The sequence below is a fragment of the Mixophyes fleayi genome, chromosome 4 (genome assembly GCF_038048845.1).
Source record: "Mixophyes fleayi isolate aMixFle1 chromosome 4, aMixFle1.hap1, whole genome shotgun sequence".
NCBI classification, from domain to species: Eukaryota; Metazoa; Chordata; class Amphibia; order Anura; family Limnodynastidae; genus Mixophyes; species Mixophyes fleayi.
Genome location: NC_134405.1, coordinates 3,828,689 through 3,854,444, shown reverse-complemented (window position 1 = coordinate 3,854,444; position 25,756 = coordinate 3,828,689). Strand labels below are relative to the sequence as shown.

At 45.0% G+C, this 25,756-nt stretch overlaps 1 protein-coding gene and 1 long non-coding RNA gene across 3 annotated transcripts in view; both read left to right on the top strand.

The window, feature by feature from the left end:
- Nucleotides 1-24,789, top strand: part of TFR2 (transferrin receptor 2) — a 156,374-nt gene extending 131,585 nt beyond the window's left edge. For both annotated transcript variants that reach the window (XM_075206181.1, XM_075206180.1), the window contains exons 10-19: nt 277-452; nt 529-648; nt 10,813-10,895; nt 10,984-11,047; nt 11,493-11,560; nt 16,716-16,792; nt 18,829-18,913; nt 22,945-23,172; nt 23,613-23,753; nt 23,995-24,789. In XM_075206181.1, coding sequence (XP_075062282.1) covers nt 277-452; nt 529-648; nt 10,813-10,895; nt 10,984-11,047; nt 11,493-11,560; nt 16,716-16,792; nt 18,829-18,913; nt 22,945-23,172; nt 23,613-23,753; nt 23,995-24,222 — 1,270 coding nt within the window. In that variant the 3' untranslated portion in view covers nt 24,223-24,789. The remainder of the gene's footprint in view (nt 1-276; nt 453-528; nt 649-10,812; nt 10,896-10,983; nt 11,048-11,492; nt 11,561-16,715; nt 16,793-18,828; nt 18,914-22,944; nt 23,173-23,612; nt 23,754-23,994) is intronic.
- LOC142150972 (uncharacterized) lies at nt 655-2,749 on the top strand. Its single transcript, XR_012691117.1, has 2 exons — nt 655-1,266; nt 1,477-2,749. It is a non-coding gene; the product is annotated as an uncharacterized LOC142150972 (long non-coding RNA).
- Nucleotides 24,790-25,756: the final 967 nt, after the last annotated feature.

Here is a 25,756-nt window from a genome sequence, read left to right as displayed (position 1 = left end):
GGTGGTATCCAGGCACAGTGTAGTGTGGTATCCAGGCACAGTGTAGGGTGGTATCCAGGCACAGGGTAGGGTGGTATCCAGGCACAGGGTAGGGTGGTATCCAGGCACAGGGTAGGGTGGTATCCAGGCACAGGGTAGGGTGGTATCCAGGCACAGGGTAGGGTGGTATCCAGGCACAGGGTAGGGTGGTATCCAGACATAGTCATGCACAGACATTTTGAAGTCATGACTTAGTTACTTTAAGACTAGATTTCATGACACTTCTATTCCCTGCAGTAAGCTGTCAGGACCCGACTGTTCCTCAGAATGGAGGGGCCCTTCCTTCCCTTCTTACGGTTTGGGCCCCAAGCTCAAGGTTCCAGAACACAAGGTCCAGCTGGAAGTGACCAATGTGCCGCGCAGTGTGGAGCTGAATAACGTCTTTGGCAGTATAACGGGACGATTTGAACCTGGTAAGTCTCAATCCACCCAACATGTTATATCTATATTCTCCCTCTGCTATAATGTCCACACTACCTCTGCCTGCAGAACACTACATTGTTGTGGGGGCTCAACGAGATTCCTGGGGTCCCGGTGCTGCAAAGTCTGGAGTTGGCACTGCCATCCTACAAGAGCTTGCACGTACGATGACCATGATGGTGGGCAATGGTGAGTTCATAAAACCCTACAGTACAGGAATAGCAGAGTGATACAGGACAGGATGGAGGTGTAGTGACAGAGCTGTGTGTGTGTGAGGTCAGTACAGGAATAGTAGAGAGATACAGGACAGGATGGAGGTGTAGTGACAGAGCTGTGTGTGTGTGTGAGGTCAGTACAGGAATAGTAGAGAGATACAGGACAGGATGGAGGTGTAGTGACAGAGCTGTGTGTGTGAGGTCAGTACAGGAATAGTAGAGAGATACAGGACAGGATGGAGGTGTAGTGACAGGGCTGTGTGTGTGTGAGGTCAGTACAGGAATAGTAGAGAGATACAGGACAGGATGGAGGTGTAGTGACAGAGCTGTGTGTGTGAGGTCAGTACAGGAATAGTAGAGAGATACAGGACAGGATGGAGGTGTAGTGACAGAGCTGTGTGTGTGAGGTCAGTACAGGAATAATACAGAGATACAGGACAGGATGGAGGTGTAGTGACAGAGCTGTGTGTGTGTGAGGTCAGTACAGGAATAGTAGAGAGATACAGGACAGGATGGAGGTGTAGTGACAGAGCTGTGTGTGTGTGTGAGGTCAGTACAGGAATAGTAGAGAGATACAGGACATGATGGAGATGTAATGACAGACCTCTGTGTGTGTGAGGTCAGTACAGGAATAGTAGAGAGATACAGGACAGGATGGAGGTGTAGTGACAGAGCTGTGTGTGTGAGGTCAGTACAGGAATAGTAGAGAGATACAGGACAGGATGGAGGTGTAGTGACAGAGCTGTGTGTGTGAGGACAGTACAGGAATAGCAGAGTGATACAGGACAGGATGAAGGTGTAGTGACAGAGCTGTGTGTGTGAGGTCAGTATAGGAATAGTAGAGAGATACAGGACAGGATGGAGGTGTAGTGACAGCTGTGTGTGTGTGGGGTCAGTACAGGAATAGTAGAGAGATACAGGACAGGATGGAGGTGTAGTGACAGAGCTGTGTGTGTGTGAGGTCAGTACAGGAATAGTAGAGAGATACAGGACAGGATGGAGGTGTAGTGACAGCTGTGTGTGTGTGTGAGGTCAGTACAGGAATAGTAGAGAGATACAGGACAGGATGGAGGTGTAGTGACAGAGCTGTGTGTGTGGGGTCAGTACAGGAATAGTAGAGAGATACAGGACAGGATGGAGGTGTAGTGACAGAGCTGTGTGTGTGAGGTCAGTACAGGAATAGCAGAGAGATACAGGACAGGATGGAGGTGTAGTGACAGAGCTGTGTGTGTGAGGTCAGTACAGGAATAGCAGAGAGATACAGGACAGGATGGAGGTGTAGTGACAGAGGTGTGTGTGTGAGGTCAGTACAGGAATAGTAGAGAGATACAGGACAGGATGGAGGTGTAGTGACAGAGTTGTGTGTGTGTGAGGTCAGTACAGGAATAGTAGAGAGATACAGGACAGGATGGAGGTGTAGTGACAGAGCTGTGTGTGTGTGTGAGGTCAGTACAGGAATAGTAGAGAGATACAGGACAGGATGGAGGTGTAGTGACAGAGCTGTGTGTGTGTGAGGTCAGTACAGGAATAGTAGAGAGATACAGGACAGGATGGAGGTGTAGTGACAGAGCTGTGTGTGTGAGGTCAGTACAGGAATAGTAGAGAGATACAGGACAGGATGGAGGTGTAGTGACAGAGTTGTGTGTGTGTGAGGTCAGTACAGGAATAGTAGAGAGATACAGGACAGGATGGAGGTGTAGTGACAGAGCTGTGTGTGTGTGTGAGGTCAGTACAGGAATAGTAGAGAGATACAGGACAGGATGGAGGTGTAGTGACAGAGCTGTGTGTGTGAGGTCAGTACAGGAATAGCAGAGAGATACAGGACAGGATGGAGGTGTAGTGACAGAGGTGTGTGTAAGAGGTCAGTACAGGAATAGTAGAGAGATACAGGACAGGATGGAGGTGTAGTGACAGAGCTGTGTGTGTGAGGTCAGTACAGGAATAGTACAGAGATACAGGACAGGATGGAGGTGTAGTGACAGAGCTGTGTGTATGAGGTCAGTACAGGAATAGTAGAGAGATACAGGACAGGATGGAGGTGTAGTGACAGAGCTGTGTGTGTGAGGTCAGTACAGGAATAGTAGAGAGATACAGGACAGGATAGAGGTGTAGTGACAGAGCTGTGTGTGTGTGAGGTCAGTACAGGAATAGTAGAGAGATACAGGACAGGATGGAGGTGTAGTGACAGAGCTGTGTGTGTGTGAGGTCAGTACAGGAATAGTAGAGAGATACAGGACAGGATGGAGGTGTAGTGACAGCTGTGTGTGTGTGTGAGGTCAGTACAGGAATAGTAGAGAGATACAGGACAGGATGGAGGTGTAGTGACAGAGCTGTGTGTGTGTGAGGTCAGTACAGGAATAGTAGAGAGATACAGGACAGGATGGAGGTGTAGTGACAGAGCTGTATGTGTGAGGTCAGTACAGGAATAGTAGAGAGATACAGGACAGGATGGAGGTGTAGTGACAGAGCTGTGTGTGAGGTCAGTACAGGAATAGTAGAGATACAGGACAGGATGGAGGTGTAGTGACAGAGCTGTGTGTGTGAGGTCAGTACAGGAATAGTAGAGAGATACAGGACAGGATGGAGGTGTAGTGACAGAGCTGTGTGTGAGGTAAGTACAGGAATAGTAGAGAGATACAGGACAGGATGGAGGTGTAATGACATAGCTGTGTGTGTGAGGTCAGTACAGGAATAGTAGAGAGATACAGGACAGGATGGAGGTGTAGTGACAGAGCTGTGTGTGGGGGGGGTCAGTACAGGAATAGTAGAGAGATACAGGACAGGATGGAGGTGTAGTGACAGAGCTGTGTGTGTGTGTGAGGTCAGTACAGGAATAGTAGAGAGATACAGGACAGGATAGAGGTGTAGTGACAGAGCTGTGTGTGTGTGAGGTCAGTACAGGAATAGTAGAGAGATACAGGACAGGATGGAGGTGTAGTGACAGAGCTGTGTGTGTGTGAGGTCAGTACAGGAATAGTAGAGAGATACAGGACAGGATGGAGGTGTAGTGACAGAGCTGTGTGTGTGTGAGGTCAGTACAGGAATAGTAGAGAGATACAGGACAGGATGGAGGTGTAGTGACAGAGCTGTGTGTGTGTGAGGTCAGTACAGGAATAGTAGAGAGATACAGGACAGGATGGAGGTGTAGTGACAGAGCTGTGTGTGTGTGAGGTCAGTACAGGAATAGTAGAGAGATACAGGACAGGATGGAGGTGTAGTGACAGAGCTGTGTGTGTGTGAGGTCAGTACAGGAATAGTAGAGAGATACAGGACAGGATGGAGGTGTAGTGACAGAGCTGTGTGTGAGGTAAGTACAGGAATAGTAGAGAGATACAGGACAGGATGGAGGTGTAATGACATAGCTGTGTGTGTGAGGTCAGTACAGGAATAGTAGAGAGATACAGGACAGGATGGAGGTGTAGTGACAGAGCTGTGTGTGGGGGGGGTCAGTACAGGAATAGTAGAGAGATACAGGACAGGATGGAGGTGTAGTGACAGAGCTGTGTGTGTGTGAGGTCAGTACAGGAATAGTAGAGAGATACAGGACAGGATGGAGGTGTAGTGACAGAGCTGTGTGTGTGTGAGGTCAGTACAGGAATAGTAGAGAGATACAGGACAGGATGGAGGTGTAGTGACAGAGCTGTGTGTGTGTGAGGTCAGTACAGGAATAGTAGAGAGATACAGGACAGGATGGAGGTGTAGTGACAGAGCTGTGTGTGTGTGAGGTCAGTACAGGAATAGTAGAGAGATACAGGACAGGATGGAGGTGTAGTGACAGAGCTGTGTGTGTGTGAGGTCAGTACAGGAATAGTAGAGAGATACAGGACAGGATGGAGGTGTAGTGACAGAGCTGTGTGTGGGGGGGGTCAGTACAGGAATAGTAGAGAGATACAGGACAGGATGGAGGTGTAGTGACAGAGCTGTGTGTGTGTGAGGTCAGTACAGGAATAGTAGAGAGATACAGGACAGGATGGAGGTGTAGTGACAGAGCTGTGTGTGTGAGGTCAGTACAGGAATAGTAGAGAGATACAGGACAGGATGGAGGTGTAGTGACAGAGCTGTGTGTGTGAGGTCAGTACAGGAATAGTAGAGAGATACAGGACAGGATGGAGGTGTAGTGACAGAGCTGTGTGTGTGGGGGGGTCAGTACAGGAATAGTAGAGAGATACAGGACAGGATGGAGGTGTGGTGACAGAGCTGTGTGTGTGAGGTCAGTACAGGAATAGTAGAGAGATACAGGACAGGATGGAGGTGTAGTGACAGAGCTGTGTGTGTGTGAGGTCAGTACAGGAATAGTAGAGAGATACAGGACAGGATGGAGGTGTGGTGACAGAGCTGTGTGTGTGTGGTCAGTACAGGAATAGTAGAGAGATACAGGACAGGATGGAGGTGTGGTGACAGAGCTGTGTGTGTGAGGTCAGTACAGGAATAGTAGAGAGATACAGGACAGGATGGAGGTGTAGTGACAGAGCTGTATGTGTGAGGTCAGTACAGGAATAGTAGAGAGATACAGGACAGGATGGAGGTGTGGTGACAGAGCTGTGTGTGTGTGTGTGTGTGTGTGTGTGGGGTCCCCCACTTTTTTAGCCCTTGTTCCCCAGTGGCTCACTTGCCCCAAGTAAACCTTTCTCCCCCCAAGTCCAAAGTCTCTGGCCTGCTGTGCTTTCTCCTGGGTCTGATGGTAAGGTAGACAGAAGTACACAGTTTCTCAATCTCCCACCCGGGTCCCATGGCTGCAGGCATATCTTCCCACCCAGCTGGAGTGGGGGTTTATGCTGCCCTGTGTCATAAGATGAGACAACAATAAAACTGGGCCACTCCGGTGCACACATCCATGGTAGGAGAGTTGTAATCCAACATCCCTTGCCTTGTCCACCCTCAATTGCCCAACTGCAAATAGTCCCTTGGCCTGTCCTCTGTTTCTGGAGACCATGCTCCTTCCCCAACATATTCGAGTGAAAACTGCCAAGTGGCAGGAAAACTTTCTGGCTCCTTATCCATTTGTTTCTGGCAAAGATCCAATCCCCCCTCCCCCAAACACTCAAGGGACAACTGCCCAGTGGCAGGCAAACTTGGTGGCTCCATTAATTCTTTGCTTATGGGGAATCCTCTGTCTCCCTCCCAAGCCACTTGTGGGTGCTACTGTATGTATGTTGGTGTGCATCTCCCCTCCCCTACTACCACATCCAACTGTGGCACTACTTCCCTCGCCTCTGGCGCATCGGGGTAGTGTGAATCCTCATTGGACACAGACTTGTCCTCCTGGCAGCAAAACAGAGTGGATGGTCCAGTGCAGGTCTCTGGTATTGGGTCCTAGATTCCCAGATTTGGAGCTGGAGTGCGATGCTTCAAAGCTTGTGGGGCTGGTGAATCTTACAGTGCTGGTGCCCTCTCAGACACCCACTCAGTCAACATCTCCTCATCTGCCAATTCTGCATAGGGAAAGGTATAAGAGTAGTTTTTACCCAGGGCCCCATGATAGTGGCCTCTGACATGACAATCCCTTTATGCTCTCCCATTAATTATGTCATACAGTCTGTAATTATGATTTCTGCTGAGATCATATGTTGAGCAAGTTTATGATTCTCTTCTGCCACAATTGGGTACAGCTGTACATCACTTGCCCCGGAGAGCACACATGCGGTATCCTGCGTTACTGCATTAGATAAAACATTTTCAGGCACAACAGGGTTGGATAACAGGTATTTTCTGTAATCCTGTTCTAACTCAGACACAGTCTCAGGTGCCAATAACACTGGCAAATTATCAGAAGATGCTACTACATGGTACTTACTTGGTAGCTCTTTTCCATCCAAGTCACCAAATGGGAGGATTTCACCTAATCCTTTTTGAGTAGTCAGAGGTACAACGTCCTCACCCAGCAGTTCTTCTCCAGTCTCCCCCAAGATAGTAGTTTGGGCAACTGTGTATAATCCACTGGGATGGACCTCCCCCTGATTAACAGACTGAGCAGCCATTTTTTTAGAGTGTGACAAAAGATATTGCAATTGGCATTTTTCAGTATTCACTCGATAACACTGATCCTGCCACATTTCAGTGTCCGTAAGTCCTTGTCGCCATACCTCATCCTCTGCTTCTTCAAAACTCTGTTGCAGACATTGCATTTGTTCCCAGAGAGGTATGTGGGGACCTAAAGTGAGCATCCATTTCCTATAAACACTAAAGGCATTGATGGGATTCTCCTGATCTTTTAAAAGACGTTTGAGGATATCCCTGTGCGTGCAGTACAGGTAAGGTACACCCCGGATCTGGCATTCCACTATCAGCTCCTCCATACTCATTGTCTCTAGTGGATCTGTAGAATCTGATAATGGGACAGATTCTATTAGTACATTTGCAGGGGATTCATCAGGCATGTCCCTGTGCTGTAACAGTCCATTTCTGTCTTTTTTGTACTGCTGATGTTGTATCTGGATTCTCCCTTGGCCAGATTCTGCATAGTACATATAACTTCATGTGTAAAATCATCCCATTCTGGTTCCTCCTGAGAATTACAGGCACTTGCTCCACATAATAATCTTTGGGCACTCATCCCAATAATCCAAAATGTGCTGCATTGTGGTGGGATGGTGCAACACATCCATATCCCCATCCTACAGACACTCCCACAGTCCTTCATCCCAGTACACCTTTCTCCTGGTTGTACTGGACTGCTTCATCCCTTCCTTTGGGAACTTTTTCAACACTGGTCTGTGATCTGCTCTCTTGTTCCTAGAGCTCACACCCATTTTACTTCCAGGGATCACCTCACTGTGATTTCCCTTCTTTGAGACACGGTTCCATCTTCCGCTCTCCTCTGGCGGGGTGCGCCTCCCCTTATCAAATCGGCACTTAGGCGGCATCTTCCCTCGCCTAAAGCCCACAACGCTTTTCGTGACGCTTTCTACCTTAAAGCCTTTAGGAGTAAGTTCAAGATAATGTGGTAACTGGTTTCTAGTGCTAACTGCTTTGCAGAGCCCTGGAATGTATCACAATACAGTTCCCCTGCAGCTCTACCCAGAGAGAACCTGGGACTGAGTGACCCCACTGCTTGCCACCAAAAATGTGAAGATACCGGGTTTACCTGGCCAAATGCTACCCACTTCACGCTGGCTGGCCACCCATGGGTGCCTTCCTATGCCCGGGAAGTCTACCCAGTACCTTCTAGGATTCGTATAGTCACTCAGGCAAATGCAGTTATAAAAATACAACAGTATATTTATTGTCATACAAACAACACTAGAATATTATGTACACACAGTAAATAAATGCCAGGCAGGTTTACCACATCATCTCTCCCTTACCCCACTAGTTTAAGGAGATATAGTCACCTGCTGTCCAGACTTCACGACCCATGGATCTCTCTCAGCTGCATATATAGACTAGTAGAGAACGACAACTCAAAAACTAGATCTTGCAGTCTTAATGAATGAAATACCAGAATGAACACCCTTCCCCCCCTGGAGTGGCTCCTTATATCTCAGGTCTAATTTCCACAGTCTTTCCCCTCCCTAGGCAAACCCCTGGGTCTATTCTTCTTAACCATTGGTCAGTGCAGGACTAGGGGGTTTGGACAGGGCAGTGAAGATGAGCTGTCCTTTCACAGAAGCCCCCTGCTGGGATGCAGACAGAATGTCTGGACTAGTCCTAAGGAGAACAATTGATGCTAATTGGCTTCCCCTACTTCCAAGGATAAGGTAGCAGTGAGCCCCTCCTAAAATTAACCCCTTACACTACTTTGTGATGTCACAGGGTCCCCAGATGTTCCATGCTTCCTGTAGAGGAAGGAGGGGGGAGAATGAATGCTGCTCCAGCCCCCTCACCTGTATCCTGGACACCACCTGATCTTTACCCATAACCATCCTGGATTCAGTTTAAGGACAATGAATAACATTACTGCAAGTCATCACTATATAATACACAATATACATATTTACATTGAACTACAATGTCCCCTTAACCACATGTAATTGGACAATGCAGTTGTAGTCTGGTGAGCTGCGGAACAAAAGCATGGACTATAAAAAGTACTATAATCCACATTATGTGAGAAACGAGAACCAGAATTGTCACAGGGTTATCATACTCGTTTCGTCACATAGTCACATAGTACTTACATAGAGGTGTAGGTGTAGTAGTCACATAGTAGTTGCATGGAGGTGTAGTAGTTACATAGAGGTGTAGTAGTCACATAGTAGTTGTATGGAGGTGTAGTAGTCACATAGTAGTTGCATGGAGGTGTAGTAGTTACATAGAGGTGTAGTAGTCACATAGTAGTTGTATGGAGGTGTAGTAGTCACATAGTAGTTACATAGAGGTGTAGTAGTCACATAGTAGTTGTATGGAGGTGTAGTAGTCACATAGTAGTTGCATGGAGGTGTAGTAGTCACATAGTAGTTGTATGGAGGTGTAGTAGTCACATAGTAGTTGCATGGAGGTGTAGTAGTTACATAGAGGTGTAGTAGTCACATAGTAGTTGTATGGAGGTGTAGTAGTCACATAGTAGTTACATAGAGGTGTAGTAGTCACATAGTAGTTGTATGGAGGTGTAGTAGTCACATAGTAGTTACATAGAGGTGTAGTAGTCACATAGTAGTTGTATGGAGGTGTAGTAGTCACATAGTAGTTACATAGAGGTGTAGGTGTAGTAGTCACATGCTAGTTGCATGGAGGTGTAGTAGTCACATAGTAGTTGCATGGAGGTGTAGTAGTCACATAGTAGTTACATAGAGGTGTAGTAGTCACATAGTAGTTGTATGGAGGTGTAGTAGTCACATAGTAGTTGCATGGAGGTGTAGTAGTCACATAGTAGTTGCATGGAGGTGTAGTAGTCACATAGTAGTTGCATGGAGGTGTAGTAGTCACATAGTAGTTACATAGAGGTGTAGTAGTCACATAGTAGTTGTATGGAGGTGTAGTAGTCACATAGTAGTTACATAGAGGTGTAGGTGTAGTAGTCACATGCTAGTTGCATGGAGGTGTAGTAGTCACATAGTAGTTGCATGGAGGTGTAGTAGTCACATAGTAGTTGCATGGAGGTGTAGGTGTAGTAGTCACATAGTAGTTGCATGGAGGTGTAGTAGTTACATAGAGGTGTAGTAGTCACATAGTAGTTGTATGGAGGTGTAGTAGTCACATAGTAGTTACATAGAGGTGTAGTAGTCACATAGTAGTTGTATGGAGGTGTAGTAGTCACATAGCAGTTACATAGAGGTGTAGTAGTCACATAGTAGTTGTATGGAGGTGTAGTAGTCACATAGTAGTTACATAGAGGTGTAGGTGTAGTAGTCACATGCTAGTTGCATGGAGGTGTAGTAGTCACATAGTAGTTGCATGGAGGTGTAGTAGTCACATAGTACTTACATAGAGGTGTAGGTGTAGTAGTCACATAGTAGTTGCATGGAGGTGTAGTAGTTACATAGAGGTGTAGTAGTCACATAGTAGTTGTATGGAGGTGTAGTAGTCACATAGTAGTTACATAGAGGTGTAGTAGTCACATAGTAGTTGTATGGAGGTGTAGTAGTCACATAGTAGTTACATAGAGGTGTAGTAGTCACATAGTAGTTGTATGGAGGTGTAGTAGTCACATAGTAGTTGCATGGAGGTGTAGTAGTCACATAGTAGTTGCATGGAGGTGTAGTAGTCACATAGTAGTTGCATGGAGGTGTAGTAGTCACATAGTAGTTGCATGGAGGTGTAGTAGTCACATAGTAGTTGCATGGAGGTGTAGTAGTCACATAGTAGTTACATAGAGGTGTAGTAGTCACATAGTAGTTGCATGAAGGTGTAGTAGTCACATAGTAATTGTATGGAGGTGTAGTAGTCACATAGTAGTTACATAGAGGTGTAGGTGTAGTAGTCACATAGTAGTTACATAGAGGTGTAGTAGTCACATAGTAGTTGTATGGAGGTGTAGTACTCACATAGTAGTTGCATAGAGGTGTAGTAGTTACATGCTAGTTGCATGGAGGTGTAGTAGTCCTATCCATCGTCACAGATCTCCAGGAATCAACAGCATAATACCTTTACAGGAGAGAACCCTTCCTGTGCTGATGCAGTGTTAGTGAATCTGGCCTCTTGTGGTGCAGGAAGTGCAGCCTTGATGTAGGAGCACCGGTAATACATCTCTGTGTTGCAGGATTCCAGCCCCGACGCAGTATTCTGTTTGTGAGCTGGGACGCCGGGGATTTTGGAAGTATTGGAGCTACAGAATGGTTGGAGGTAGCATAGTATTTAATTGTGCAATTCCCAGTATGTTCATGTATACGGAGCAATATAAAGTAATAACCTCACTGTCTCTATCTTACAGGGCTATCTCAGCATGCTTCATCTGAAAGCTGCGGCATACATGAGCTTGGACACCCCACTTCTCGGTAGTTATAATGTAGTTATAATCTCCAGGTCTGGTGGAGTGATATAATGTTACAGTCTCCAGGTCTGGTGGAGTGATATAATGTTATAGTCTCCAGGTCTGGTGGAGTGATATAATGTTACAGTCTCCAGGTCTGGTGGAGTGATATAATGTTATAATCTGCAGGTCTGGTGGAGTGATATAATGTTATAGTCTCCAGGTCTGGTGGAGTGATATAATGTTATAGTCTCCAGGTCTGGTGGAGTGATATAATGTTATAGTCTCCAGGTCTGGTGGAGTGATATAATGTTATAGTCTCCAGGTCTGGTGGAGTGATATAATGTTATAACATCCAGGTCTGGTGGAGTGATATAATGTTATAGTCTCCAGGTCTGGTGGAGTGATATAATGTTATAGTCTCCAGGTCTGGAATATAACCAGAATGATAAATATTAATCTCTCTTTAGGTGATGAAAAGTTTGTAGCAAAGTCCAGTCCTCTGTTCAAGAACCTAATTGAGAACATAATAAAGCAGGTCAGTATCTACTCTGTATCTGACCCCTTATCTCTATATATCTCTGTATATTGTATCCGATCCCTTCTCTCTATATATCCCCCTATATATTGTATCTGACCCCTTCTCTCTATATATTATATCTGACCCTTTCTCTCTGTTTGTCTCTATAATCTGTATCTGACCCCTTCTCTCTATATATCCCTATATATTGTATCTGACCCCTTCACTCTGTATGTCTATATATATTGTATCTGACCCCTTCTCTCTATATATCTCTATATATTATACCTGACCCCTTCTCTCTATATATCGCTATATATTGTATCCGACCCTTTCTCTGTTTGTCTCTATAATCTGTATCTGACCCCTTCTCTGCATATTGTATCCGACCTCTTCTCCCTATATGTCTGTGTAAATTGTGGCCCTCAATCATCAGGGAATGTAAAAGCTATACATGTCGAATTGTGTGTAAAATTGCTCTGCGCATTCCCAGAACACCAGAGATTGCAGCAACGTCCAATTTCTGAAGCTAAAGCCGACGGCGGCTGATGACATCACCACCGCCAGTAATTACCTGCAGCTCTCCCCTATAAATGGAAGGCTCTGTCACCTTTAGGGTGCCAGAGTATTAGGTCCCTTCCTGTGCTCCTGCATTCCTGTCCTGTGAGCTGACACTCTATTGACTTTTACCTCCTGACTTTGGCAACCCTTCTGACTACTCGTTTTGGGTATTCCTTGGTACTGCCTTCTCCCCGTGGTAATTGACCTGTGGCTTGTCTTTGGCTTTTCCCGTCGGATCCTGCTTTTGTACTGCATCGCCCGCTTGGTTCTCACCCAGATTGTCTCACCACTCTTCACCTATTACTTTGTTGGTAGCTGTTCTGGAGAAACGCAGCCTGTACGTCCCTTGCAGCTAAATCCAAACCTCCTTGCGGGGGTCCCTGGCAAAGATCAGGGGTGTGTTAGACTCCCCTCTTCCAGATAGAGCAGCACGAATCCCAGCAATTAGGCACCATCCTATTGCTCACATGTGACAGTATACTGTGGCCAGGACAGACGGTACAGGTGAACCCTCTGCTCTGGACTTGTTGCTCCATTTGTCTCAGCGGGTTGAAGAGTAAGAATTGGTCAGGCTTAGCTACTTCAGTGTGTTCAAGGGGTAGTTTCCCGCCTGGATTCTTTGCAAAACTTTTTGGCTGCCTTCCCACGGGCTCCTGCTACCTCTTTATCCGCTTTTGTTCCCCCCTCAGCTTTAGCAACCACTGTGTCCAAGAACCTTCGTATCCCACCTACGGAGACGTATGACGGGGATTCCTAAGAAGTGCGGAGGACTTCTAAACCAATGCGCTATTCAATTTGAGTGGAATCCTGAAAGCTATCCTTCAGAAAGGGCTAAAGTAGCTTTTTGTTATTATTTTCTTGCACACCTGGCAGGCCTTGGCGTGGGCCTCACCTCTTTGGGAGCAAAACCATCCTATACTTCAGAATTCCACTACATTCATCAAGATCTTCCGCCAGACTTTCGATGAGCCTGACAGTCTCCTCTGCTGCGTTTTCTTTGTCGCAGCCCAATTTCGCACACTGGTGTCCGAGCTGAAATGGAATAATGAGGCACTGGAGGCAACATTCTCACAGGGACTCTGTGAACATATTAAGGACGAACTGGCCTCCCGGAAAACTTACTTCCAATCTTGACTCTCACATCTCCTTTTGCATCCGAATGAATCTACGCTTCAGAGTACGCACCCAGGAGAGCGAACCTTCTCATCATTGTACCGTGTGCCTCCACAGTTCCAGCATCCTGTGCTCCTTCCTGAAGGACCCACGCAAATTGGCCAGGCCCGTCTCACTCCTGAGGAACGCGAAAGGTGATTAACAAATAAACTCTGCCCCTACTGCGGTGAATCCGGACACCTTCTCACTATTTGTCCAAAAAGACCAATAAAGTCCTCCTCCTAGTTGGTAATAGGGAGGCCGAGCTAAGAGTTGGAGAAACTTCTCCCTGTTGTCAGCGCCGACGAGGACTATAGCGGAAAAATGCCTGTCCCCGGCCCGGACAAGCCACTGAAAGTTTGTAGACCAGAGGAGAGTCTTATTGTGCGAGGGAGAGAATTCCATAGAGTGGGTGCAGCCCCAAAAAGGTCCTGTAACTAGGAATGGGAGGATGTAATGAGGGTGGATGAGAGATGCAGATCTTGTGCAGAACGGAGTTACCGAGTTGGGAGATATTTTGAGACAAGAGAGGAGATGTATGCTGGTGCAGCTTTGTTGATGGCCTTGTAGGTTAGTAAAAGAATTTTATATTGGCTTTGGTAGAAAACAGGCAGCCAGTGTAGAGACATACAGAGTGATTCAGCAGAGGAATAACGATTTGCAAGGAAAATCAATTTTGCTGCTGCGTGCAAAATAGATTGTAGGGGTTTGAGTCTGTTTTGGGGAAAACCAGTAAGGAGGGGATTGCAATAGTCAATGTGGGAGATGATAAGTGCATGAATTAAGGTTTTAGCAGTGTCTTGTGTGAGATATGTGCGAATTCTGAAAATGTTCTTTAGATGTATAGAACATGATTTAGATATAGAGTCAATGTGAGGAACAAAGGATAGGTGCGAGTCGAGGATTCATAGAAAATACCACCACATCGTCCTTGGGACTGTCCCATTGACTACCCCTCTCTCTTCCCGAGACTCAGGCCATATTCCAGTAATTTTCCAAGAATCTGGAACGAGGGTTTACTAGAGAATCCTCCTCTCTGGCTGGAGCTGGCTGCTTCTTTTGATAAGAAGACACGTCACTTCGCCCTTGCACTTGACTATCGTCAATTGAATGCCATTACTATAAAAAATCGGTACCTTCTACCTCTCAAACTGTCTTTAATACCCGTAATGGGCATTATAAATATTTTGTGGTGGCCTATGGCCCTTGCAATGTCCCGACAGTTTTTCAGCCCTTTGTTAATTAGATATTTTGAGATCTGCTGTATCGATCGATAGTTGTGTACCTTGATGATATTTTGATCTTTGATCTTTTCACAAGATCTTCCTTCCCACCATTCCCATGAAAAGGAAGTACTTTATGTCAAGATAATCTTTACTGTAAGGTGGAGAAATTCCTGTTCCATGCTTCCCAAGTTCCCTTCCTGGGGTATTTAGTCTCCAGTTTTGGTTTACAGATGAATCCTAAAAAGGTAGCAGCCATTATCAACTTTCCACAGCCTCAAGGGTTAAAGGCAGTTCAACGGTTCATTGGGTTCGCAAATCATTACCGGCAAATCGTCCAAGGTTTCTCCATCCTCATCTCACCCATTGCCAACCTCGTTAGCAAGACTGCTAATCCCAAACAGTAGCTCCCAGAGGCTATAGCATTTATTGCGTCCCTAAAAAGAGGCCTTCTCCTCTGCTCCAGTCCTAAGACAGCCTCATCAACATAAACCTTTTTTCCTTGAAGTAGACACTTCCTCTGTAGGTATCCGTCATTCTCTCTCAAGAGACTTCTCCAAGGAAGATGAGTCCTTGTGGCTTCAATTCCAGGAAATTCTCATCTAGTAAAAGAACTATGGGATTGGTGATAAAGAGTTATTAGCTATAAAGTTGGCTTTCGAAGAATGACAACATTTTCTTGAGGGTGAAGGACATCCAGTAATGATCTATACTGACAAGAATCTCACCTATTTACGCTCTGCTCAGTGCTTGAGCCCTTGCCAGGCCCGTTTGTCATCTCTTTTTCACCAAGTTCGATTTTTACCCTTACCTTTTATCCCGGTGCTTGAAACTCTCGAGCTGACACTTTCTCTTGCTCTTTGATAAATCAGATCTCCTAACTATTCCGTAACCACAACCCACTATCAATCCCACCAGCATAGTAGTTTTAACTCAAACCAAGGCTCAAGTTAAAACTACAGCACAGGTAAGTAGGCATCAAAGCAGGACCTTGAAGCAGTGAAGTTTTCTTAGCTCAAGTGTCCTAATAAGGACACTTACACGCCAGTTTGTGGTACTAGTGATCTTTTCAATAGCCACTGATGATATGATACATTACATGGTCAAACAGTCCGCTTTTTATACAGATTTACACAGATAACCTGGCAGTAGGTAATCCAGCCTCCTGCTGCTAACCAATCCAGGTGCTTCATGCGGCCTGCACATAACTCAGCCTGGAGGGGTTTAACACCTTTTTACATTGCTGCTAGTGGCACCACTACGTCTGAGGTTTTATACTGGATGTTTACCATCGGGATATAACATTTTCTCTAATCTTGCTTTTAACACAATTTAGCTTTCAAAATTCACATTAATCTGTGATCACTTGCATCCTGAGTCTTACACACATAGGAAGTCTAGCAGCAAGTCTAATTACCCCCCTGTGCTTTCAGGCTCAACAGAAGGGTTGGTCATTCAGCAATGAAAAGGTCTAATTAACATGAGATTACCTGTCTTCAGACAGTTGTAAACACACATCTTCTCCACTTATATGCTTACTTGGGACTTCCTACAGAAAAGTTACAAAACCCAAACATGACATACTGTCTCAGAAATCAGTACATTTCCATACAAAACACATACCAATATAAAAAAGTACAATTGCAATTATGTAAATTGGCACCTGCGCCACTAATTGAAATACATTTCTACAATAAATTATTTCTACATGATCCAGCCACATCAACATTAACTGAATATTTTTTTCTATGTGTTCTTTAGTGACTGTATATTCCACATATGTATTGGACGTATTCTGCAGTGTCTAGACCTAGACTTGTATTCAACTAGAGACATTTCTCCACATTCTTCTTCTATCCATGTCCGTATGTTTTGCAAAAAAAACACACATTACGTTAATTTTGTGTTCCTTGATGAATAAGGCCCTGTAACTGCACCCTTCTCTCTATATGTCTCTGTACACTGTATCCAACCCTTCTCTCTATATGTCTCTGTACACTGTATCCAACCCTTCTCTCTATATGTCTCTGTACACTGTATCCAACCCTTCTCTCTATATGTCTCTGTACACTGTATCCAATCCTTCTCTCTATAAGTCTCTGTACACTGTATCCAACCCTTCTCTCTGTCTCTGTACACTGTATCCAACCCTTCTCGCTATGTGTCGCTGTACACTGTATCCAACTCCTTCTCTCTGTGTCTCTGTATGGTTCATCTGTCTCCCTCTTCTCTCACAGGTAGACAATCCTCGCCGCAGTCAGCAGAACATCTATGAGTATATGAAATCAAAAAATAGTAACTGGCAGAGAGAATTGTAAGTAACCAATTACTAACCAGACTTTGTAGCCACTCAGTCACCAATCTCCTTCTATAGCCCCCATTATATGACACCTATATTGTACTCTATAGTCCCTCCTGATTTAAGATATATATATATATATATATATATATATATATATATATATTTGTGTGTATGGTCTCTGTCCTCAGTACTGAGCAGGTTATTATATATTATAAACTCATTTTAATGTGTAACCCCAGGTCGGTTTGTACCCAATGGGGAAGTGTTGTGAGTGTAGATTCACATACTCTTATATTGTAGTGGGTGTGGTTAGTTGGGGAGTGGATGTGTCTGGAAGCTTTGGGGGCAGATTTTGGGAGCTTAGTTTGTCACAGTGTTGCCTTTAAAAAAGAATTGTATAGTGAAATATATAGAATGTAGTTGCCAAAATGCAAGAAAGAATTAGTAACCATCACCTTACACACCTTACAACTTATCACCTTATGTCCTTGGTCTTTAAATAACCATTACTATATTTTAAGATACACTTTTTAAATATATGCATATTAAACTGCATATTAACATTATTCGTACTGATATACTCTACAAGGGATTCAAAATTATCCTGAGACCGTTCTAAACCAAGATTATGTCATCAATAAAACAACACATTATTTTTGGGGGAGGAATGTGGGGGTTGCAAACTGAATAGGTCTCTTACCAATGTGAAAGGAGAAGGCAGTCATCATGGGGGCAAACAATGTACCGATTGCTGTACCAATTACTTGATGTAATCATTGGCCCTTTGACTTGAAGGAGTTGTCTCTTAGATATAAATACCAGGATGTCACGCTTCCTCCAACTCAACATCTCCAAATCCATGCTCATCATCTTTCCTCCTGTCAATGTTGCTATCCCTCCCAATATCTCCCAATATAATGTCTTGGTTGACAACTCTTTCTCCTGTCACCCACGCCCGCTGCCATGGAGTCACCATTGACTCAGCCCTCAACTTTACCTATCATATCCAGTCCCTCACCAAATCCTGACACTCCTGCCTCCGTAACATCATGAAAATCCATCCGTTCCTCTCTCAGGAAGCAACCAAAATCCTGGTCCATTCACTTATCATTTCTCGTCTTGACTATTGCAACCTCCTTCTCACTGGTCTTTCTGACTCTCACATTTCTGACCTTCAAAACTTACAGAATGCTTCGGCTAGGCTCATCTCCCTCTCCCACAGCACATCTTCCGCTTCTCCCCTGTGTAAATCCCTTCAATGGCTCCCTATCCGTATTAGAATTTAGTTCAAGCTCCTTAATCTCACTTACAAAACCCTTCTCCCCCTAATATCTTTGACCTTGTCTCGAGGTACATACCTATCCGGCCACTCCGCTCCGCCTCTGACCTCCACCTCAATTTACCTCTCATTACCTCCTCCCATTATTGCCTTCAAGACTTCTGCCGTCCTGCCCACAATCTTTGGTACTACCTACCCCATCTCACTCGACTTTTTTCCAACCTTCAGTCCTTCAAACGCTCACTCAAAACTCACCTTTTCAAGCCCGCCTATCCTACCACCTCCTAACCATTCTATCCATCACCTCCTCTTCCTCGCCTGCCATCTCCATTTTCTCCCAGTTGGTCCTACTGTCTCTCACCCCCCTCCTCTAGAATGTAAGCTCTCGGGGGCAGGGTCCTCTCTACCTATTGTCCCACGTCTGTTCACTGTCTGACTCCCTCGTACGTCCTGTGACGTCTTTTGCTACACTCTGTGTGAATCCCCATAGCATTACTCACACACATTTGTGCTACTTACATGTATTACCTCATCTACTTGTTACCTGCTTCTGTATCCAAATATATGGCTTATTATTGGGATAATCCTGACCCCTGCCCCCCTCTCCCTAGGCTGCCTTACATAGAACGACCTCCTTCTTCAGTTCTTTTTATTTTCTGACACTTTCTATTGTAGCGTTGGGTTTAACATTCTGTCCAGTCCACTTGTTTGATATTTCCTGCCTGCAGCTCTCCATAATCAGCCCGATTGTACCATCTTGTCTCCCTAGAATTTCTCCACTTGCCGTAGACAGCAGTGCGTTTGCTTTCAATGCATTTGCGGGAGTTCCTGCGCTGGAGTTCTCATTTACTGAGGTAAATCCATTGTCTTCATGTCTGCCCATACCCAGCAGCTCTAAAAAGTCTTCATCCCCTTGGACTTGTTCGCATTTTGCTGTGTTACAAATTTATTCCCACTAATCAACAAAAGGTACTCGATAACTTGTAATCCAAGCATTTCTCCAAATTAATTATGAACAATAAACTGAAAAAAAGGTGATTACATTAGTATTCACCCCCTTGCTATAACCATATAACAGTTCCTTTAAAGTCACCAACTTTCTTCACATCAATAGTATATTGAAGTCCACCTGTGGGCAGGTAAGATGTGGGAAATGATTACAGTAGAAATACACCTGTCTGTGTGACCTCTCCCCAGCCAAGCAAAGACTACAACATGAAGACAAAAGATCATTCCAAGCAGATCCTGAGAAGAACCATTGAGAAGAACCAGTCAGGAAAAGGGTACAAGGATCTTTCCAAGGCATTGAATATATCCCAGTACACAGTCCATCATTGAAAAATGGAGACGGTGACTGTGAATCTGCCTAGAACAGGCCATCCTCCAAAACGGAGGGTATGGGCGAGAAGAGCTGGAGTAAGGGAGGCCAACAAGAGCCCAATGTCAACTCTAAAGGAGCTACAGTCTTCCATGATAGAGATGGGAGTAACCTCCATTTTAAGCGATATGCTTGGTACCAACCTAACACTGCCCGTCACAAATCACCATCCCTACAATGAAGCACGGTGGTGGCAGCGTCATGTTATGGGGGTACTGCTCTGCCACAGAGACTGGCAAGCTCATAAAAATAGAGGGGGAAATGGACGAAGAAAAGTAGAGAGAAATCCTAGAGGAAAACCTGCCGCAGTCTACAAGAGCACTTGGACTAATCTTTCTACATGACAACGACCCAACGCATACAGCAAATGCCACAGTGGAGCGACTTACCACCAAAAAGTGACCACCACTGAAGAGGCCTAGTCAGTAGCACCGTTACAAATTGCAGACCGCCAATGATTACATCTGATGGAACTTGAGCAATTTTGCAAAGAAGAATGGGCTAAAATTCCAGTGTCTAGATGTACGAAACTGATACACTTACCCAGATAGACACAGAACTACAATTGCTGCCAAAGGTGGTATTATCTTGGGGGAGGGAGGCAAATACTAATGCAATTACTTTTCAAATAGATTTGTCATGCTTCCATGTTGTAACACAGGAAAATGTGAAAATGTCCAATACTAATTATTATAGCAAATATACAAATGTTATACTGTATGCTAACATTACATAATGGTCATGCAAGAGCACAGCTCTGTCACTACACCTCCATCCTGTCCTGTATCTCTACTATTCCTGTACTGACCTCACACACACACAGCTCTGTCACTACACTTCCATTCTGTCCTGTATCTCTCTACTATTCCTGTACTGAGCTCACATACACACAGCTCTGTCACTACACCTCCATCCTGTCCTGTATCTCTCTACTATTCCTGTACTGACCTCACACACACACACATCTCTGTCACTACACCTCCATCCTGTCCTGTATCTCTCTACTATTCCTGTACTGACCTCACACACACACACATCTCTGTCACTACACCTCCATTCTGTCCTGTATCTCTCTACTATTCCTGTACTGAGCTCACATACACACAGCTCTGTCACTACACCTCTATCCTGTCCTGTATCTCTCTACTATTCCTGTACTGACCTCACACACACACACACACAGCTCTGTCACTACACCTCCATCCTGTCCTGTATCTCTCTACTATTCCTGTACTGACCTCTTACACACACCTCTGTCACTACACCTCCATCCTGTCCTGTATCTCTCTACTATTCCTGTACTGAGCTCACATACACACACAGCTCTGTCACTACACCTCCATCCTGTCCTGTATCTCTCTACTATTCCTGTACTGACCCCACACACACACAGCTCTGTCACTACACCTCCATCCTGTCCTGTATCTCTCTACTATTCCTGTACTGACCTCACACACACACACACAGCTCTGTCACTATACCTCCATCCTGTCCTGTATCTCTCTACTACTCCTGTACTGACCCCACACACACACACAGCTCTGTCACTACACCTCCATCCTGTCCTGTATCTCTACTATTCCTGTACTGATCTCACACACACACACACAGCTCTGTCACTACACCTCCATCCGTCCTGTATCTCTCTACTATTCCTGTACTGACACCACACACACAGCTCTGTCACTACACCTCCATCCTGTCCTGTATCTCTCTACTATTCCTGTACTGACCTCACACACACAGCTATGTCACTACACCTCCATCCTGTCCTGTATCTCTACTATTCCTGTACTGACCCCACACACACAGCTCTGTCACTACACCTCCATCCTGTCCTGTATCTCTCTACTATTCCTGTACTGACCACACACACACACACACAGCTCTGTCACTACACCTCCATCCATTCCTGTATCTCTCTACTATTCCTGTACTGACCTCACACACACACAGCTCTGTCACTACACCTCCATCCTGTCCTGTATCTCTACTATTCCTGTACTGAACCCACACACACAGCTCTGTCACTACACCTTCATCCTGTCCTGTATCTTTCTACTATTCCTGTACTGACCCCCCCCCCCCCCACACACATACACACAGCTCTGTCACTACACCTCCATCCTGTCTTGTATCTCTCTACTATTGCTGTACTGACCCCACACACACAGCTGTCACTACACCTCCATCCTGTCCTGTATCTCTCTACTATTCCTGTACTGACCTCACACACACACACAGCTCTGTCACTACACCTCCATCCTGTCCTATATCTCTCTACTATTCCTGTACTGATCTCACACACACAGCTCTGTCACTACACCTCCATCCTGTCCTGTATCTCTCTACTATTCCTGTACTGACCACACACACACACACACAGCTCTGTCACTACACCTCCATCCATTCCTGTATCTCTCTACTATTCCTGTACTGACCTCACACACACAGCTCTGTCACTACACCTCCATCCTGTCCTGTATCTCTCTACTATTGCTGTACTGACCCCACACACACAGCTCTGTCACTACACCTCCATCCTGTCCTGTATCTCTCTACTATTCCTGTACTGACCCCACATACACAGCTCTGTCACTACACCTCCATCCTGTCCTGTATCTCTCTACTATTCCTGTACTGACCACACACACACAGCTCTGTCACTACACCTCCATCCTCTCCTGTATCTCTCTACTATTCCTGTACTGACATCACACACACAGCTCTGTCACTACACCTCCATCCTGTCCTGTATCTCTCTACTATTCCTGTACTGACCTCACACATACAGCTCTGTCACTACACCTCCATCCTGTCCTGTATCTCTCTACTATTCCTGTACTGACCTCACACACACAGCTCTGTCACTACACCTCCATCCTGTCCTGTATCTCTCTACTATTCCTGTACTGACCTCGCACACACACAGCTCTGTCACTACACCTCCACCCTGTCCTGTATCTCTCTACTATCCCCGTACTGACCTCACACACACACACAGCTGTCACTACACCTCCATCCTGTCCTGTATCTCTCTACTATTCCTGTACTGACCTCACACACACAGCTCTGTCACTACACCTCCATCCTGTCTTGTATCTCTCTACTATTCCTGTACTGAACTCACACACACACAGCTCTGTCACACCTCCATCCTGTCCTGTATTTCTCTGCTATTCCTGTACTGACACCACACACACACACAGCTCTGTCACTACACCTCCATCCTGTCCTGTATCTCTCTACTATTCCTGTACTGACCTCACACACAGCTCTGTCACTACACCTCCATCCTGTCCTGTATCTCTCTACTATTCCTGTACTGACCTCACACACACACAGCTCTGTCACTACACCTCCATCCTGTCCTGTATCTCTCTGCTATTCCTGTACTGACACCACACACACAGCTCTGTCACTACACCTCCATCCTGTCCTGTATTTCTCTACTATTCCTGTACTGACCCCACACACACACTCATGTCATCCTGCCATTTATTTTAGGAATCTCTGCAATATCAATACTTGGACACTAAGCTGGACACATTTGAAAATCTGAATAGTGTTCTGGATGGCCGGCTGGCAGCAGTGGCTCTCAGCCTGGCAGAGGTCGCTGGGCTTTCTTTGACCAAACTTTCTCATGATCATATTCTGCCCTTGGACCCCTCGGCATACAATGAGGTGTTACTCAATCATCTGGTGCAACTGAATGCTCACCAGACCAAGCTGAAGGTAAGGGTTCAAGCTTATGGTAATGGTTATGGTAAGGGCTCACACTGAAGGTAAGGGTCCAAATCGTTGGTAAGTGCTCATGCTGAAGGTAATGGCTTGAGCTGTATGTGATGAAGGTAAGGGTCCGAACTAAAGGTAAGGTCCAATGTGGAAGGGTAGGGCTCAAGTGAAGATGAGGCTACAGCTGAAGGTAACATTGTAAGTGTATTGTAAGGACTCAAACTGGATTGAAACACTGATGAAAAGAGCAATGTAATAAATAACAAGGAAGGGTACAAACATGAAATGTAACATGGTTAAGTTGTAAGATAAGTAAAAGTTGTGATGTAACCTTATATAAGAGGAGGAAAGATTAGTAGAGCAGGAATGCGGATACAGAAAGGAAACAGGAGCTTGAACTCCGACCAGCTAATTCCTGTCATCCTCTTCCCGTACCTCAGTCCCGGGGACTAACGCTGGAGTGGCTGTATTCTGCGCGAGGTGATTACGTGCGAGCTACAGACAGACTGAAGAAAGCAATCTCGCAGTCAGATCTCCACAACGAGAAGCTCATCCAGTTTTTCAACGTGCGCATTATGAGGGTGAGGAATCCAGTTTAAAGTTTCACCACTGTCTTCTCCATTCTCTGTTCCTTCCTCTCTGCTAACAGTTAAAACATCTGTGTGAACGTCCGTCCTGGCGTTGCGCATTTCCTGTGTGTTTACGTTCATATAGTCCGCGTCAATCGATCCTAGTTAGTGTGTGTTGGTCGTTGTCCAATAGTTCATGATGTAGAACGATACGTCATCGGACGCTGTCTTCATCATTTCCCATTTACCGTAGGTGGAGTTCTACTTTCTGTCCCAGTACGTCTCTGCTATCAATTACCCGTACCGACACATCCTCATAGGCCGAGGTGAGCACACTCTAAAGGCCTTGATTGAGCACCTCCAAAAAGACAAAACTGATGACAGCGAGCTACGCAAACAAATTGCTCTCTTCACGTGGACACTGGTCGGGGCTGCCAATGCCTTGAGTGGGGAGGTGTGGGAGGTTCACAGAAGTTTCTAGACCATGGGTAGATTCAGTGAGCACTCGTTCAATGACGATGATGAACGCCGCTTTATGCACACCTTCATTCATCAGAGTGCTCTCATGTCTTCATATTAATTTATCAGTGACAGTGCTCACTATAAATGTTTGTTAATGTTCTAGCTTGAAACACACCGCGTTACTGCTGCTCCACTGTGTACCAAGAGCCAGGGAAAGATGAAGTAATTCCTATCAGCGACAGTGCTCGCTATAAATTACTGTTAGAACTTCACTATCTGGCATTGATAGGGGCAAATTCGCTACTTCTACTAACTCCGCTTTTTCTAAATCCTAGTTTGTCTGGGGGAAGAACGCTTGCTGCAATAGAAAAGCACTTACTGCTGCTCCCTTAATATAAATGTTGGCTCCTTATCACGGTTTATCACTGACAGTGCTCAGTATAACTGTACGTTGTTGTATAATCATTATTGCTCAGCCTGATCTCCTAGATATACTGCACAACTGGCTATCTAAAGGCTGTGAATGTTTCAATCCTGTTTTTGTATGTTCGTTTTCAATTATAAAAAAGAGCGTTTTGACTCCTAACACGTTTTGAACTCTTTATTTTCGTATAATAATTTTTGATCAACACTTTTATTTATCAAGTGCTGCATTCCCATATGTATTATAATGTTTACCAAGTGCTCACTGTTTACCGAATATCCACTTATATCTTTGGTTGCTCACCAAATACCCAGCAGGGCCAAGTGCCCCCTTGTATTTTGCTCAAAGTGTCTGTGAAAAAGACACCAGCATTTATCAAACGTAAAAACCATCACACAAACTTTGTCCGCCCAAATAAAAAAAAAAACTCAAAAAGGCCAAAAGACATACTGTTAACACCTTTTACTTAATGTTTAGTTTCAACACAGTGGTTAGCATTATTGTATCTCTGGGATCAAAAGTCCTATTACCACCCGCGCTCCATCTGTTCTGGGGGTCTCCCCCAGGTGCTCTGGGTCTATTTATTATTTAGAGCCCCCGCCTTCTTTGTCACGTGAAATAATGCGATATACCAGCACAAGATATCCCTTTTCTTGCGGACTGACTTCCACACCAGTAACAACAAAGAATATGGAGAACACTACAGACTTACAGAAAGGTCTAAATGTGGTCTGTTCTACATCTTTCCTTGGGGTCTATTTTTCAAAGGCACAAAAGCCCTAAATCAGCTGGAAACAGGATTATTGATGAGCATTGCTGCAAATCTTGTAATCTGAGGGGTCTTGATAAATAGCCCCTCTTCTCTGAAACTAGCAATTCCTTCTGTGTGTGTACCAATAACACTGAAGCTTATGCAGATTGTCATATCAATCGTCTTGAAGGTGTAAAATGCGAAATACATGACACTTTACTTCTCAATAACACGCATGTTCAGTGTATGCAGAGAATCCGCACATTTGTAAAAAAAATAAAAATGATATGTTGAAGAAATGTAAGTTTTCATTAGATAGAACAGGGTGTGTATCTACATATGTGATAAGGTGACTTGTAGGTTTATCCCTCCGAACCA